The sequence below is a fragment of the Lissotriton helveticus genome, chromosome 10, assembly GCF_964261635.1.
Source record: "Lissotriton helveticus chromosome 10, aLisHel1.1, whole genome shotgun sequence".
Lineage (NCBI taxonomy): Eukaryota > Metazoa > Chordata > Amphibia > Caudata > Salamandridae > Lissotriton > Lissotriton helveticus.
In genome coordinates, this window is record NC_136071.1 from 1,056,656,971 (window position 1) to 1,056,673,798 (window position 16,828).

At 42.1% G+C, this 16,828-nt stretch overlaps 1 protein-coding gene across 2 annotated transcripts in view; it reads right to left on the reverse strand.

The window, feature by feature from the left end:
- AGMO (alkylglycerol monooxygenase) overlaps positions 1-16,828 on the reverse strand; it is a 744,553-nt gene that overhangs the window by 250,430 nt on the left and 477,295 nt on the right. Inside the window, exon 13 of one of the 2 annotated variants that reach the window (XM_078663767.1) lies at positions 13,170-13,275. The exons of the other annotated variant lie outside the window; for it this stretch is intronic. Coding sequence (XP_078519893.1) covers positions 13,170-13,275 — 106 coding nt within the window. The remainder of the gene's footprint in view (positions 1-13,169; positions 13,276-16,828) is intronic. 2 annotated transcript variants of the gene reach the window in all.

Genomic DNA, 16,828 nt, shown 5'->3' on the forward strand with positions numbered 1-16,828 from the left:
CACTCTCTGGAGTGGGAATAGTAATTTTTACCCTTACGCTATCCAACGCTTTTCCTTCTGTTGCACTCTTTGGAGTGGGAATAGTAATTTTTACCCCTACGCTATCCAACGCTTTCCCTACTGTTGCACTTCCAGGAGTAGGAATAGTAATTTTTACACCTCCGCTATCCTACGGTAATAATATTGTGTATTTTTTATTAATATTATGCTAATATATATATATATATATTTTAACAGATATGATTGTATTTTTTTAAGTTAAATTAGTTATTTAATAATTTTAAGGTAATTTAAGTATTTGTAAGTATATTTTAGCTATTTATTTTTAATATTTTTTTAATTTTACATTAATTTTAAGAAATTCGATATTTGTATAATGTATATATATATAAACGATATTTTGGGGTCGATATTTTGGTACTTACCTGTTTGTAGATAGGAATTCGATATTTTGTCTGTCGATATTTTGGAATCTATATTTTGGGTAGTCTATATTTTGTCCCTCGATATTTAGTCAGTGATCCCACAAGGACGCCACCCACAGACATCACCACCTCATCAGATTAGCCAAGAGATCCTCCTTCAAAGACCGCTTGGATAACAACGCACACAACAGCAAAGAGCTCTTCAGCATTGTAAAGGAACTCTCCAACCCCAGCGCCAAAGCCAACGACATCCCGCCTTCACATGAAATGTGCGACTCACTAGCCATCTTCTTCCACCACAAGATCGCTGACATCCACGACAGCTTCAACACCACGACCGCCCCGACTATGCTAGACTCCACCTCCCCTGTGAACACCACCACGCCATCCGCCTGACCTCCTGGTCCAACGTCAACGACGACGAGACACGCAAGGTCATGAACTCCATCCACTCAGGATCTCCATCAGACCCGTGCCCACACCACGTATTCAACAAAGCAGACGGAGCCATCGCACCCCAACTATGGAAGGTCAACAACATCTCCTTCGAAACAGCGACATTCCCGGAAAGCTGGAAGCACGCCGAAATCAACGCCCTCCTCAAGAAAACCAAGGTGGACCCTAAGGACCTAAAGAACTTCCGGCCCATCTCCCTGCTCCTGTTCCCGGCAAACTAAGGTCATCGAGAAAATCGTCAACAGGTAATTGGCCCGCCATCTGGAAGACAACAACATCTTGGACCCGTCCCAGTCCGGAGTCAGACGAAACCATAGCACCGAGACAGCCCTCATCGACGCCACAGACGACATCAGGCGCCAACTAGACAACGGCAAAACATCAGCCCTCATCCTCCTGGACCTGTCGGCCGCCTTGGACACGGTCTGCCATCGCACTCTAAAGACACGCCTCCTAGAAGCCGGAATCCAAGAGAAGGCCCTTGACTGGACCACGTCCTTCCTCTCCGGCAGAACCCAGAGCATCTGCCTCCCAGCCTTCCGATCCAAAGCCACTGACATCATCTGCGGTGTCCCCCAGGACTTATCCGTCAGCCCGACGCTGTTCAACATCTACATGGCCCCCCTCGCACAAGTGGCCCTCAATCACAACCTCAACATCATCTCCTACGCCGACAACACCCAGCTCATCCTCTCCCTCACCAAGGACACACACACCACCAAAAACAACCTCCACGAGGAAATGAAGGCCGTCGCCGACTGGGTTAGGAGCAGCCGTCTGAAGCTGAACTCGGACAAGACAGAGGTACTCATCCTCAGACCCACCCCCTCAGCCTGGGACGACTCCTGGTGCCCGACCACACTGGGAACAGCACCAACACCCACCGACCATGCACGCAACCTAGGATTCAACCTCGACTCCTCCCTCACCATGTCTAAGCAGGTCAACCCCGTCTCCTCCTGCTACAACACACTCCGCATGCTCCACAGGATCTACAAGTGGATTCCAACCGAAACAAGAAGAACGGTGACACAGGCCCTCGTCAGCAGCAGACAACGCATCCAAAACTTCTCCGCCCGACTGATCGTCAACGTCCTCCGCCACAGGCACATCACCCCCCACCTGAAAGACCTACACTGGCTCCCCGTCTACAAGAGGATCACCTTCAAGCTCCTCACCCACACACACGAAGCACTCCACAACGCCAGACCAGCCTACCTTGACAGCAGACTCAGCTTCTACACCCTCACCCGCCAGCTCCGCTCCGCCAGCCTCACCCTCTCTGCTGTCCCCACGCATCCCACGAACGACCTCCAGCGGCAGATCCTTCCCCAACCTCGCCGCCAAGACCTGGAACACCCTCCCTACCCACATACAACAAACCCAAGACCTAATCGCCTTCTGAAGACTCCTCAAGACCTGGCTCTTCGAGCAGTAGCAGCACCCCCCCCTCCCCTCAGCGGCTTGAGACCCTCACGGGTAAGTAGCGCGCTCTACAAGTACTCCAATTGATTGATCAACGGCGAAACCCTGTCCGCCAAGATCATAATCAAGTCCTCAGTTTCATTTTTGGAAGTCAGAACATTTTCAGCAGGTTGAAGCTTCAGGCGGCAGCCAATGAGGACTCCAGAAGGCCAAATACTCTTCCAACGAAGAGCTGCTGAACATGATTTGCTGCTGCAGAGAAGAATATAGGGGAAGCTACCGTGAAGTCAGGCTGACTGGTGATGCACCTCTGTCGGCCTGGTGAGCAAGTAGGTCCTGGCCTCCTCTCGGTTCTCAGAGCACTTTTTGGCAGAAAAGGCTGTATGTCCCAGGTTTTAGATTTTGGTCCAGGACTGGAAGGGCACCACTTGGAGGTTCAGGTCTCACTTCAGAATGGGTCATGGTGCACTTTAAAAGTTGTTGGAGCTTCTTGTGTCAACGTAGCTCTTGACACAGAAAATACAGAAATGATCCAATGATCGTTTCCAATGATAGTTCAAATAGATTCAAGCATATGTCTTTATTGTTAGGATGTGAAGTATGCTTAATCATGATATGGAACACCTGTGGAACCGTCGATGTTTCCACCCAATTTTGTTATATGTTCAGATCTAACATCACCACCGGTCTTCATCAGGACAAGAAACATGAACGTATGGCTTCATGTAAAAGGCTTCTAATTTGTTATCATTTCTGTATTTTCTGTATAATTATGTAATGTATCATATATTTGAATGTTTGTATTTGTGCCTCACTGCACCCACTGTGTATCTTGTACCTATTTTTCTTTTTGCATTCCTTGTATATGTTAAAACAAAGTGCCTCTCTTTATAATAGGTGGGTGCCGATGTGGCCACCCGGGGCACTCAAAAACAACATTTGGGGGAGCTCCACGGCTCCCACAGCCCTAGCCAGTCCCCCACAAGGTGCAGGTGTCAGCACTGCTCCCGCCCAGAAGGAGCAGCTGTTTTCTAATTGCTCCCTCAAGGTGGGAGCAATATGTGTTGGAGTGCAGGCAGTGAAACAGAACAGAAGTCTGCTCCCAGCCAGTGGGAGCATGTTTAAATCTTGCGCCGGGTGGGATCAGACTTCCATGTTTGCTCCCATTTGGCGGAAGATTTTAAAATTCTCCCATCAGATGAGAGCAAATATATGTGTCCCTGGACACATATATTTGGAAACTACTGGGTTCTGGTGGTTGGCTCACTGGGGGGGGGGGACATCCTTTACAACGCAACTATTACAACGCAACTTTTACAACGACTTGCGCTGGGGGGCGCTCTAGGATAGGGAATAGTTTCCAACACCTTCCCTACTATCCACGGGGACTGGAGTTGGAAAAGTAAATTAAACTATTCACTATCCAGCGCCCCCCAACGCAAGTCGTTGTAACGACTTGCGTTGAAAAACTTGCGTCGTAAAGGCATGCGTTGTAATAGCATGCGTTGTAACGTCATACATCCCTCACTGGGGCATAGTCACTGAACCAGCCTCATGAGATGGGGTTCCAGGGCCTTTTTAATGGTCAGGGAAGGGGGCTGGTCAGCCCTCCCCCCTTTTAATTACATTTGGAATGATGGGGTTTCAGGAGCTACTTAGGCTAAAACATGACCCCCTTCCTTCATTTATTACTCAGCCACTGGGGATGGGGGTCTTGAGGGCCCTCAGAGGTTCAGAAAGATGAACAACATGCTCGCTCTCCAAAATGAAAACATACGTTTTACACCCGGGCCCTGACCCACCCCAGGTGGGTTTTAATGAAACAAGTGCGGAGCCGACGCTTGATTTTTTTTATAACCTTTTGCTGCAGATTTTTGTATCCTCCAAAGATTTGCAACAAAATAATAAAAAAACATTTTTGGCCTGCGGGAGAGCACCTCTAGGACCCCGGCCCTAGGCCTAGGGGACAGGGTGTCCCTACTCTGCTCCCCATTTCTTTTTTTGTGTTCTTTTGAGGAATCAGGACTGAGTCCTGCGTCCTCAGATGGCTGCCATAACTTCCTGGTTGGCGTAGTTACAGCCAATAAAATCTCAGCAGGAGATCTGACAGTGCTGCAAATTCTCACTCGCCAATTTAACATTGGCGAGGTGCGCATAAGTTAAAACTCTGCACTTGGCGGAGTTTGCCAGAACTCCATGAGTCTCGCATAGCGCAGAGTGGGCAAAACTCTGCAAACTCCACTGGCGGAGCGGACTTTTACACCCACCTCTACATTTTGCTTGAATTTTGTTAACTTTTATTAGATAATAAATACATTAAAACCTTTCACTTAGGTGGGTGTTTTTAAATGAATCTTAGAAATATTTTTTTATTTAATATATTTAAATGACTTGCTTTTTTAATTACTAATGTAGTTATTAGTGCTATAGCATTTTTTTTTACAAATTTCACCTTTAAAATATATATGGATTTATTTTACATTAACACTTAACTTACAAATATTTAAAAAAAATTAAACTTCAGTTTATTTTTTGAATTTCCCTATACTTTACCACAGGGAGATCTCTGCCTCAATTGCGGATGTCTCCCCTAAGTGTGTTGAACATCACATATGGTCATAAAGTCACTACTAGTAGTACCTTTATTATTGTAAATGACTTTTTTCTGGCTCTAGCCCCATTAGTGTAACACTAGACGCATACATGATGAACTGTTAAAAGTAATAAAGTTAGTCGAAATTCTAAGAGTAAACTTACATGTTTAGGTTTATTTAAGTGTAAAGTTACCTTTGTGAATAGCCCAATGGTATGTACGATCTGTCTCACTGGACCTACTTAAGTTTCTTCATTGTATGCATGCTAACAACAAACAGATATCGTTTCAGATCCTAGACCGTGAATTATAGAATGATCTAATTTGTGATCCATTTCCATTTACATCTCTAGCGGGCAATGGTTGCTAGATCCGATATTCCCTCAGTTGAGTGTAGCACTTTATAAACACATAAATAAATTAATTAATAAACAAGATGTACTATATTTTAAAGTTTACTTTCAAGTTTGGTGCTAGAACTACAGACTTAAGAGACATTCACATAATAATGAATTAATGAAGCTACACACAAATAAAGTACATAGGACAAGGTAGCAGTGGGTAAAACCATAGTGTTGAAAGTACTGAGAGAAAGCACTTAGTTAATGCAATCAGATATCAGCAGTCTTCTGCTAAATGCAAGTGTCTTTACTCTGTGAAAAGCGGTAGAGCAGGGAGAAAGACAACATTTAGGCGAAATGCCTGAGTTGGGGTGGGGGGGGTTATGTGTATAAACAAAGTCGTTGACTACCCTAAAGTTTCTTCAACTGGCACAATTAGCGGTAACAGTTCATAAAACAACAAAAGTGAAAATGCAACATGCATGACTAGATCTGGAACAAGAGACCAGTCATGTATGGTATTATTTGAACAAAATCAAAGAGAAAGCGAAATTGCCACCTACTGCTCATTCTGAGTTCATTTAGAAACATTATTAATCAAGGACTGCAGACTGCAAGCCAGAAAGATGTTCCCTCTTCCAAACATAACCAAAGCTTTTAGAGGACCAAGCACTGGTGGCAGGTTGTGTGCAGTCTGTACACGTTCAGGGACAGGGTTTTCGTGACATCAGAAATGTGCTGCAAATATTTATTGGACGCCAGTTTGGAGCCCGCTTGCCGATAACTATTACTGCACCTGCGATATTAGGCGCAAGCTTGTACAACAACATTGATGGGCCTCATACAGCGAGTGCCAGTGGGAAGTTTGAGAATAGTGACACCGTTCGAGATAGAGCCTCAACAATTACTATTTGAACAAATGCAATATGCACAGTATTCTGTAAAACTGTGCCATTCTTGATCAATGTGCTACAACTAAATATTAAACATACAAATACGGGCAAATTAATGGATAGGATTATCTAATATATTTAGGAATCCTTATAGAGTTATCCAGGGAGTCCTAGGGAAAGACATTTTTTAATTATCCATTATATAAAGTAAACGATGGCAAAAGTAAAAGGGTTTGATAAAATGACTAATTGATAAAAACGTTCTCAATGTCATTGCATTTTTAAAAACGGCTACAACCTGCGTAGAGAGTGGGATTGCAATGACTGCAACACTTTATTTTGTATGCCTTAAATTCCGCTTCCATTGATCGTCTCTGGCCAGAAAAAAATGCTACCAGCAAGACCTGATATCTTGTCTCTCAAACAGAAAAACACTGCATTAGCTCAAATGTGTCTTTCAATGATAGCAAGTCGAGCCTCCGGCGTTTAAGATCTTGGCTACTATCTTTAGTACATAAAACACGACTATTGAACCTTGAATCATTATAAACAATGTCATGACCAAATATGGCACTCTACACATCAAGAATTAGATCAACCACAGCACTCTCCAAAGAAATCAATGTTACCATGGTGAAAAAGCCATTTATGTCAGCAAAAAGCATCCTTTAATCCTCCTCCTACATGGTGCTTTCGATGCTCCATGTATGTGACATCATTTTGTGAGATTAGACAAAGAGTAAAACCATATGCAACGTGAACGCCCCCGTCTCAAGTTGTCGCAAAAATCTATTATTTTTGTATGTGTTATTTATTAAGCACAAAAATCGGACCAGCTTCAAGGCGTTGAAAACGGACGTGTCTTGATTTACTATCCTCCCTGTGTTAAAGGGCATCATCTTAAGGTTTCTGATTACAGGTACTAGTGTTTTATCGTTTTCCTTACTAGATCCATGGGTTTAATAAAACAGAAACACCACTTACCACGTACATAGCATATGCATAACATGTGCTAAGTGTTTGTGCATCGTGTGTTGGTCTCACAATCACTTGTTTAGCAGACATGCACACATCTTGTAGGGTACACAAGTGTTATATTATACACCACCAAGCTACAAAGAGCAGCCATAAAGTGTTTATCACTTGCAATATATGCCTACTGCTCAACAACTGATTAGCACAAAGAGCAAGGCAATGAATTTTAGTTTTGCCAAATTATTTACCCGATTATTGCTGGGGCACAGGTCATAGGTCACACGATTAGGTCCATAGAGGCAAGAAGACAAGCATGGACCGTGGAAGGCTCTCACTCAAGTGCCCGATGGCTCAGAGCAAAGACCCAGGAAGGAGCATCTGACCCAGACTCAAGGGCCGTTCCTAAACCACTTGCATCTTGTATGTATGTATGTATGTATGTAACTGAGCTTGTAAAGCGCCTGGTTACACTTAACAGTGTGTCCCCGCGCTGTACAGCTGAGGAACCCATCCTGGCCTGTTCCTATGAGGCGCCCACTCCTGGGCACCCCAAGGTGAAGCCAGGCATCCTTAGCGATTAGGGCCGGTGTGGAGATTAAGCAAGCTATTGCCCAGAGTTGCAAAGTGGGACCCATGATTAGAGTAGGCACCGAGGCGAGAATTATCGGGTCCGCGGACATTGAGCCCAAGACCCTGCCGTGACGGGAATTGAACCCTGGTCCCTGGTCAGATCTCTGCATCAGGGTCTGCCGCTCTAACCAGTGAGCCACACTTCTCCATCTTCAGTTTGTATAGTTCTAATCAATTAATTATGTACCCTCAAGCTACCCTCTTGAACCAAGAACGCACGGTACAAGCCAAGTGTATCACTTCTGCATAGTAAGAACAGTCAAAACATTATCAATTTTCCTTTGCAGTCATAGCTGAGGTACACGAAATCATATTCTGTACATAAATTCAATCACTCTACTCCATCTACCTCTCATTGAAAAGCAAAGAATGTTTGTGGCAATACAAAACTCTACATTTAAAAAATAATGCATAACCTGTCATGCAATAATATATACAAATGGAGGACTGGAAAGTTGTCTTTAAGAATCTATGCACTGCTATTATTATTTATATTTGGCATTCAACAGATTAAATGAAGTATGTCAAATGCATTTACTTCTTATACAGTTTAGAAAGTGAGCTTTGGATCATTTGTGCAGTTTCATATGTGGGGAGATCACAGGATTGTTATGATGTTATATTTAATTTGTGTTCTAATTTATAGGTGCGACAAAAACATACTATTATCACAAATGGAAAAATGAAATTAACATTCAACGTTTATTTGACTTATAGTGAACCACATACATAATAGCAATTAGAAGGCTTTATAAATTAATCAAAACTACGACACTTTAAAACAAGGGCTAGGCAATCTTTTTTTTAAACATTTAACAAGGACTGTGAAAACCAGTAGGTCTCCGACGTGAAACATGCTGGATTAGACAATAATATATTTTTTACAAGAGATGGTTACGCAAATGTGCACCTATCCACTGTAGTAATTTCGATTGTGGTGTCTTCAAAAACTAGAAACTGTATTCAAAGGTGGCCATTGTGGATACACATGCATTCGTTGTGGACATCTTTCAATAGATTGGGAAGGGGGTGTACCCTGTATTGCAAAGGGGTGTACACCCCTGCCCTGTGTGCCTGACTGGTATGCTGACTTTCATTTTGGACTTGACTGAGTTTATGCTTTTGAGTGTAGCGTTTTTCATTTAGTCCATAGTCCAATGTAGTCACCTTAAAGAGATTTCCTTCGGAATTGGTATTCTGCCTCTCTGGCATTTTCCCATTAGACTACCATCTAGAGGACTGTGTTAATGCGGCCATGACCTTGGCCCAAGGCACCACAGGTCCCTGCAGAATGGGCCTAGTTTGAACAATTTTGTCAGGGCGGATTCTGCGTTCCGGTAGAGCCTTGAGTAATAGCCCACATTTCTAAGTGTGTAAACACTCTTAAAGGGACAATTCACAAAAGTAGTACTGAGTTTATAAGCTGTGGACTTAGCATATAATGTTGATAATGTCAATACTTTCCCCCCAAAACACTCTGGGCATACACATCTAAACTGACAACAAATCCTAGATGGTTGTGCTACGCCTGTCTCCAAAGTGATGGTTCATGCACTTGTAAATTGGACATTTTACTGAGATCGATAAGGTGTAAATGCCCCTGACCTTTATTTTGCTTTTTCCATCCACACTATTTTTGTTCCAGTAATGAAACCCCTTCGCCTTCAAGCATGGAAAATATAGTATTTGGTTTTTTCCGTGCCTAATTTTCATGCTTACTTTTTCCTTTTTACAGACGCAAGTTAGGAGTACATAATGTTTTGGAAAGTGTTGGGAATGTTACAGATTTTTTTTGGTCACCCCCAGATAATATGTTTAGGCACCTATACGAAAAATAGGTATAAAACATATGTTGTGAATCCGTCTCTAAAGGATGATTTGTGGGTCATTTTATGATGAACACACATTGATGGGCACTTCTGCAAACATAAAAGCACATACCTTAAGTACAAACACAAACATATGAATGCATGAACACTTGCATATGCAAATAGACAAACAGGTAAACACAAGCACACAAATACTTCTTTTGGCTGTCAAATTGTGATTTTTTTTTTTTTTAGTATTTTTATATTTCCTTATTGATCTCTGAAATCAGTTACTTTAGTCTTCTAGAAAATGAATATGCAAAACATATGTAAAACATAAGTATAACAGCTCAGGTCCAGAACCTAAAATGTGTTTGTTACAGGACCTTAGAGTGATTTTCAGGAAACATAAGGCTTGATTTAGAGTTTGCCAGACAGGTACTCCATCACAAATGTGACAACTATTTTGCATTTTATAACAGGTGCATGCTTGTATTAAGGTGGGCAGGATATCCATCGCATTTGTGACGCTGTATTTATTCTCCAGCCTTTAAGTCATGAACAGTTTGTGACAGAATACAAGTGCATACTTGTAATAAGGCGAACAGGATATCTGTCACATTTGTGATCTGTCCTCCTAACTATAAATGATGAACCATTTGTGATTAAATACATATGCATACATGTAATAAGGTGGACAGGATATTTGTCACCTTTGTGATGTAGTACCCAGCCTCCAAACTCTAAATCGTGAACCGTTTGTGTAGGAATACATGTGTGTGCTTGCAATAAGGTGGACAGTATATTTGTCAACTTTGTGATGGAGTACACATTTTCCAAACTCTAAATCATGAACCGTTTGTGAATGAATACATGTGGATACTTGTAATAAGGCAGACAGGATATCTGCCACTTTGTGACAGAGTTCCCATCTGCCAAACTCTAAACCAGGCACTTAGCGACAGTCAATTCACCTGTCACAGCCTACATCCTCACTAAATGTTCCCCAATGCTCAAATGTAGATTATGCGCACACAAACATCATCACATAGGGAAACATCTGGAGGACTTGAAAGACAACTTATTGAAAAATGAAACCACATTTTTACAATAATGACGCCTTCTACATTAAGCAGCAACTTAACATTTCAAAACAATTCTACTGACACTTGCTAACAAGCCTAACAATAATTTCAAAGTATTGTTTCCTACTTTATGGGAAAAGAGAAACAATAACAAGCTGTTTTTCCTTAATTGGCACTCCAACATTCTGTCAGAAAAAGCAACATAATTGGCACTATTTACATAGGGGGCATTTTCAAAGTCTTTCTCGTACAGTTCACTTTTTAATGTTTTCCTGCTCGCAGCAAGAATGTGCTAGAGCTTCCTGTTTTTTCGAGGAAGTCCCTTTTTTCTGGACAAAAATGCTTTGAAAGCATTCTTCCCCGAAAGCAGCAGTATCTCATTCGAAGCACAGTTTATTCTTGCCAGGGCTGAAAACAATTGGTTTCCACGTATGGCCTTCTCTGCAGTCCTGTGGCACTTCATAAACTACTCATACCTCCATCTTGAAAAACACTATCCCCCATACCTGCTAAGGACTGGAAGAACACCTTGGAAAGCCCCTATGGAGCTTGCAATAGTTTATGATGTGCTGTGTGATTCTGCAGCGGAACTTAACAGGGTAAAGAAACTAAGTGCAGACTACAGCACAAGGTCTGTGAACATAAATATGCCAAAACCAGGGAGATGAAAATTGGTCATAGCTTGCCAAACATTGCACTAACAATCCAAAATGTACAGTGTCCAGGGACTAGTCACAAGTTTTGAGTTATCTAAGTAAGGCAATCTATTTAGAAGTCAAGGAGATTACAATCTAAGTGCAGGCAGTCGTTTAGCTTTTTGAAACTTCAGGAGACATTCAGTACCCTCAGGTCAAATATGCTGTTTATGGCCCTTGCTTCATTATTTTTCACTCCCTGCCATGGCTGGGTACTTTCTTTTGCAGCAGAACCAGAGGCATTTTTTACATGATCCAGCCAAGGACCAGGGGCATTTATTACAGGGTTCTGCCAAGGACCGGGGGCATTTATTAAAGGGTCCTGCCAAGGACCAGGAGCATTTATTACAGGGTTCTGCCAAGGACCAGGGGCATTTATTACAGGGTCCTGTCATTGACCAGGGGCATTTATTACAGGGTTCTGCAAAGGACACATTTTTATCAGCTCAGTGATTTTCATTCTGAATCGAAATTGCACCTGCCTCTATCTTTAAGCATCGCCTCCACTGCTGTGCATATTGCTTCCTGTTGGCCCTGACACTGAGCGCGCTCAGAACTAGTGGTTGGCAAATGTCAGGCTACACCCAATCTAGAACATTTTGGCATAATGTATTGATCCAAACTAAAGTGATGGAGACATTTTTTGAATACACTATGACAAGTGACACCTGCTCAAGGGCCCAGTTAGCAATTGACAACAGAACGCTTGTACAGCAGCCAGCTGTTCCATCTGTGACTGCACCACATGTGGAACATAGAGGCTCAGCACAGGTAATATCTGCCCTACTGCTGAGGCCAGTGGTGTAGGGGAAGGTTCGGTGTCCCACTTACCTTTGGGCACGGTGGGGAGACTATAAATACCACCTTCCACTAAGGAACAGCAGGCGAGGGCAATTTATAATTCCAGACCCTTGGGCAAGGCCTGAGGGCTACACCAATACTGGCAGGTAGGTAGGGCTACTTGAAATTATCCCACTGTTACCCAGCAAAGCAGATCTGGGGAGAAAGAAAACTACACTGGGCCATGGCCAAGGTGAGTGCTACCAATGTATCGCAGACTATTGAGAAAAGCTGGAGAGAACACAAAACACATCCCTCTTCATCAAGGCAATGCAGCGTACACAATTCACCCCTTTCCCATGATCAAGGTAAGACCTCTGAGCATTGCGCAAGATGTAGGGAGAACAAATTCTGCCCACACATGGTCAAGAAGACATGCACTACATTCGTCCTTCGCTTTGGAAGAACAGATTACAAAGAACACACCCGCTTTAGGGAAAAAAAATTAGTGACAAATAATCCATCAACCTTAGGAAGTATAGGGTGGTGCTAACAACCCCACCACCTTGGGGCACTTTGAAAAGGCTAGTAAATAGACCCCACCGTTGGACAAGGTAGGGATGAAACAACATAATTCTCTAGCACTGGACAAAGTGTGCGCTACCAAATATCACCCCACCACCCATGGACCATTCATTCTCAGAGCAAGGGACCATTATTGGCCCTCAGAGCCTGGGGGCGTTAACATTCAATGATTCAAAGGGTGGTGCAATTTAACAATCGGTACAGTGACAGAGAATCTGACAGTTTAAGGTAAATCTCACTGCACAATCAGTCAAACGTATATACATTTACAAATTTACCTTGCGCTTTCTTTCTTGAAGTTCCCTTTGACTACCATTATTGCTGGGTCGGTGGGTTTTGTGGGTGAGTGTACCACAATTGTTTGGTCGTTGAATGCAGTGGGTGAGTGCTGTGACGTTCCAAATTATTGTTTTTGATGTTTCCACCACTTTCAGAATACGAAGAAAAAAACCAGAAGCAGTTCAAATGAATGTCTTACCTCAAAAGCAAATTCCAGAGACGGGATGTCGGTTGTTAGGTAGCCTAATGTGTGCAGCAGAAGAAAGGCGCCACAGTGGAGGGTTTCCCAGAAGGCTGCGCTTTGTCTGTGGCAGAGAGGGAATGGGATGATTTTGAATGCACGCACATTTAACCCCATGCCAGCTGATCACCTCGTATCAATAATACTTTTAAAGTTACTGTACACGGAAGGACTAAGGATTCATTGAGAGCTGTCACACAAAGTGCTGTGAAAACGACTGGATCCAGTGTGTAATTATTAAAGACACACACCGAGAAAACGGCATCGACTGAATAAAAACATATTCTTGCACCTTTAGAATGAGTGTGTTCTCCTCTCCAACAAACTATCTGCCTTTTAGCTTCCAATTATACGTCATCATATTTTAATTGTAATCTCTGGTCACCTGCTCATGCCCTAACTTCTGTGTCGTGTGTCATTGTGTACCGCACGTGACCGTAGCAAGTATAACCAGATGGATAGTTGCATGGGTATGGGCAGATATTGTTGCAAACACACACGGGCATGCGAAAGACAGGCCCGAGCACAATGAGGGACTGATGGGTGGATATGGAGCCTATTGCCTGCCACTGGGAAAATGAGACATATAGGAGACACGTGTACGAAGTAAAGAACAATAAGAGGAAACGCGGGGAGAAAAGAGCCAAGAGCACAGACAAACAGACCGACACAGTGGATAAAAGTTGGAGAAACATGGACAAGGGGGAATACGGGGAGACAGAGTGAGATATCCCATAGAGACAGTGGGAGGCATGGGAAAGATGCATAGCCCTTTGACATTGGAATAGCCCTCTGTAAAACAAACTCCAGTCTGTACCAAACGCCAAACTCAAGACAAAAAGGACATCCCACAAGAGATCAGACCACCACAAAGTCACAGCAATGACATAAGTGTTTTAGAAATACAAAGTGGCACACATAGCTGCATGTTCCCATGCCTACATTCTCTCTTCTCCACAACTGCTGTCCTTCAAGCTTCATAGTCTATTTTCCATGCTTCACTCCTTCTCTTCCATTACCTGCTTTTCTTAGTTCATAATCTACTTTTTATTTTGAATCTCACAAGCTGCCTCTTACAACCTCCTTCCATTATACTAAATTGATCCTGCGAAGTCGTCTATATTCTCAGATTTCCTGTGCCATTTTCCTTCCCTGCCTCTCAAAAGAACTCTCATTCCTCCAGCATGCATCATATCCTTTCCCACATGCTGTGCAAAATGCTACCCTCCATTCTCTAATCACTTTCTTCTCCCTGCTTCACATTCGTCCTCCTCCAGGGTTTACTATTTTGCACATAGCTATCAATTCTCCATATACGATCGTTCTTCCTTCTTGGATCACCCATAAATATCCATGTTCTGTCCATCCTCCACCAGGCTCTATCCTACATTCTATATGCTCCATCATCTTGGACACATTTTTTAACATCATTCTCTTTCCTTCCTCCTTCATAATCTAGCATCCAGTGTCAAATATTTAACCCACTTCCTTTTTTCTTTCTGTGCACAGTGTTCGAGTGGCCTGCCGGCAGTCTGGCACTGTCAGACGAGCCAGCTTGAAAGGGTCAGTGTGTAGTCTGTTTTTGTGGTCCTGTTTTCCTGTGTTAGGCAAGACCTTTTGGTTATCTAAAAAATATATGTGCAATATACTTATTTTATGGGCCCTATTTGTGCTTTCTTTATCCATTTGATTATTTGAGTGTCATTCACATTTTGCTTCTGGCCATTCTTAGGCACTGGATAACTTTAATTTGTGTCACTGCATTTTTCTCTCCTACCGAGAGCACATCCGCACACAAGCTAGTTCCCTTCTGTGACAGTGTTTTATTTTTTAATTTAATACTTTGAGGTTGCCTTTGTGTTTACAGTCTGATGTGAAAGCATGGTGATGTACCAGATGGGAGCACAGGCCACATTCTACACTTTATCAATGGCTATTTCCTGCCAATATTTTTTTTAATTGGAGTGTCTTATGTTTACTGTTTGACCACTGATGTTTCACAGCAGAACAGATTGCATCTGTTTGAAACTGTTCTGTATTAAGTTATCGAGAGCGACAATATTACACAAGCAAATTCAAAAGTGGATAATTCTTCAGAACACGTTTATTCTGGACTCAGTTTTCACCAATAATTCTTTAACCCGTTTACCGCGGTGGCAATTCCGCCGTGGTGCGGATGTTCTATTGCGGGGGCGGGGCAGCGTCGGCCAACAGACGTGCGCAACACTACTTCTGTTTTGTTCATGCTTTCATTTTTAAAATAGTTTCTTTCTTTCCTTTTTTGGTCATTTATGCTTTTTTCTTTATTCCTGTTTTCATCCCTTTTTTCTTTCACCGCTTCTTTCCTTTTTTCATTTACCCTTTCATTAATTAATGTATTTCTTCTTTCTTTTCTTTTTTATTAATTCTTTCATTTCTTCTTTCCTTTTTTCTTACATTCTTTCGTTATTTCTTTCTTGCTTTAAATCCATGTTTCTTGCTTTCTTCCTTTTTTCCTTCCTTTTCTCTTGCCTTTCTTTCTTTCTTTCCTTCTTGCTTTCTCTCTTTTTCCTTTTTCCTGTTTCCTTCCTTTCCCTATCATTCTTTTTCTCTCTATACTGCTTTTATTCCTTCTTTCTTGCTTTCATTCCTTGTTTCACTGTTTCTTGCTTTTTGCCTCTCCAGCCTTCGTTCTGTCTCTATTTTCTTCTTTCTTGCCTTCCTTCTTTCTTGTTTTTCCTTATTGCGTGCATTCTCTTTTCTTGCCTTCTCTTTTGCCTGAATCACTGACATATTATCGAAAGACAGAATATCTACATACAAAAATATCGACACAAAAATATCGAAGTCAAAAATATCGGAGTTATATCTTCATAAAGGTAAGTACAAAAATATCGAAAAAATAATATCGTAGTACTAAAATATCGAAATTAAAAATATCGTTTTTTTAAATGTATTAATAATAATGAAAAAATAATTTACAACTACATATAATTTTACAAATATTAAATAAAAACATTAAAACATATTAATTTTTTTTATAACTAATACATATACATTTAAAATAAATTACAAACTCTACATATAAATTAATATATAAACGTACTCCACATATTGCAACAGTAGGAAAATCGTTGGATAGCGTAGGGGTAAAAATTACTATTCCCACTCCAGAGGGTGCAACAGTAGGGAAAGCGTTGGATAGCGTAGGGGTTTAAATTACTATTCCCACTCCAGAGGGTGCAACAGTAGGGAAAGCGTTGGATAGCGTAGGGGTAAAAATTACTATTCCCACTCCAAAGGGTGCAACAGTAGGGAAAGCGTTGGATAGCGGAGGGGTAAAATTTACTATTCCCACTCCAGAGAGTGCAACAGTAGGGAAAGCGTTGGATAGCGTAGGGGTTTAAATTACTATTCCCACTCCAGGGAGTGCAACAGTAGGGAAAGCGTTGGATAGCGTAGGGGTTTAAATTACTATTCCCACTCCAGAGGATGCAACAGTAGGGAAAGCGTTGGATAGCGTAGGAGTAAAATTTACTATTCCCACTCCAGAGAGTGCAACAGTAGGGAAAGCGTTGGATAGCGTAGGGGTTTAAATTACTATTCCCACTCCAGAGGGTGCAACAGTAGGGAAAGCG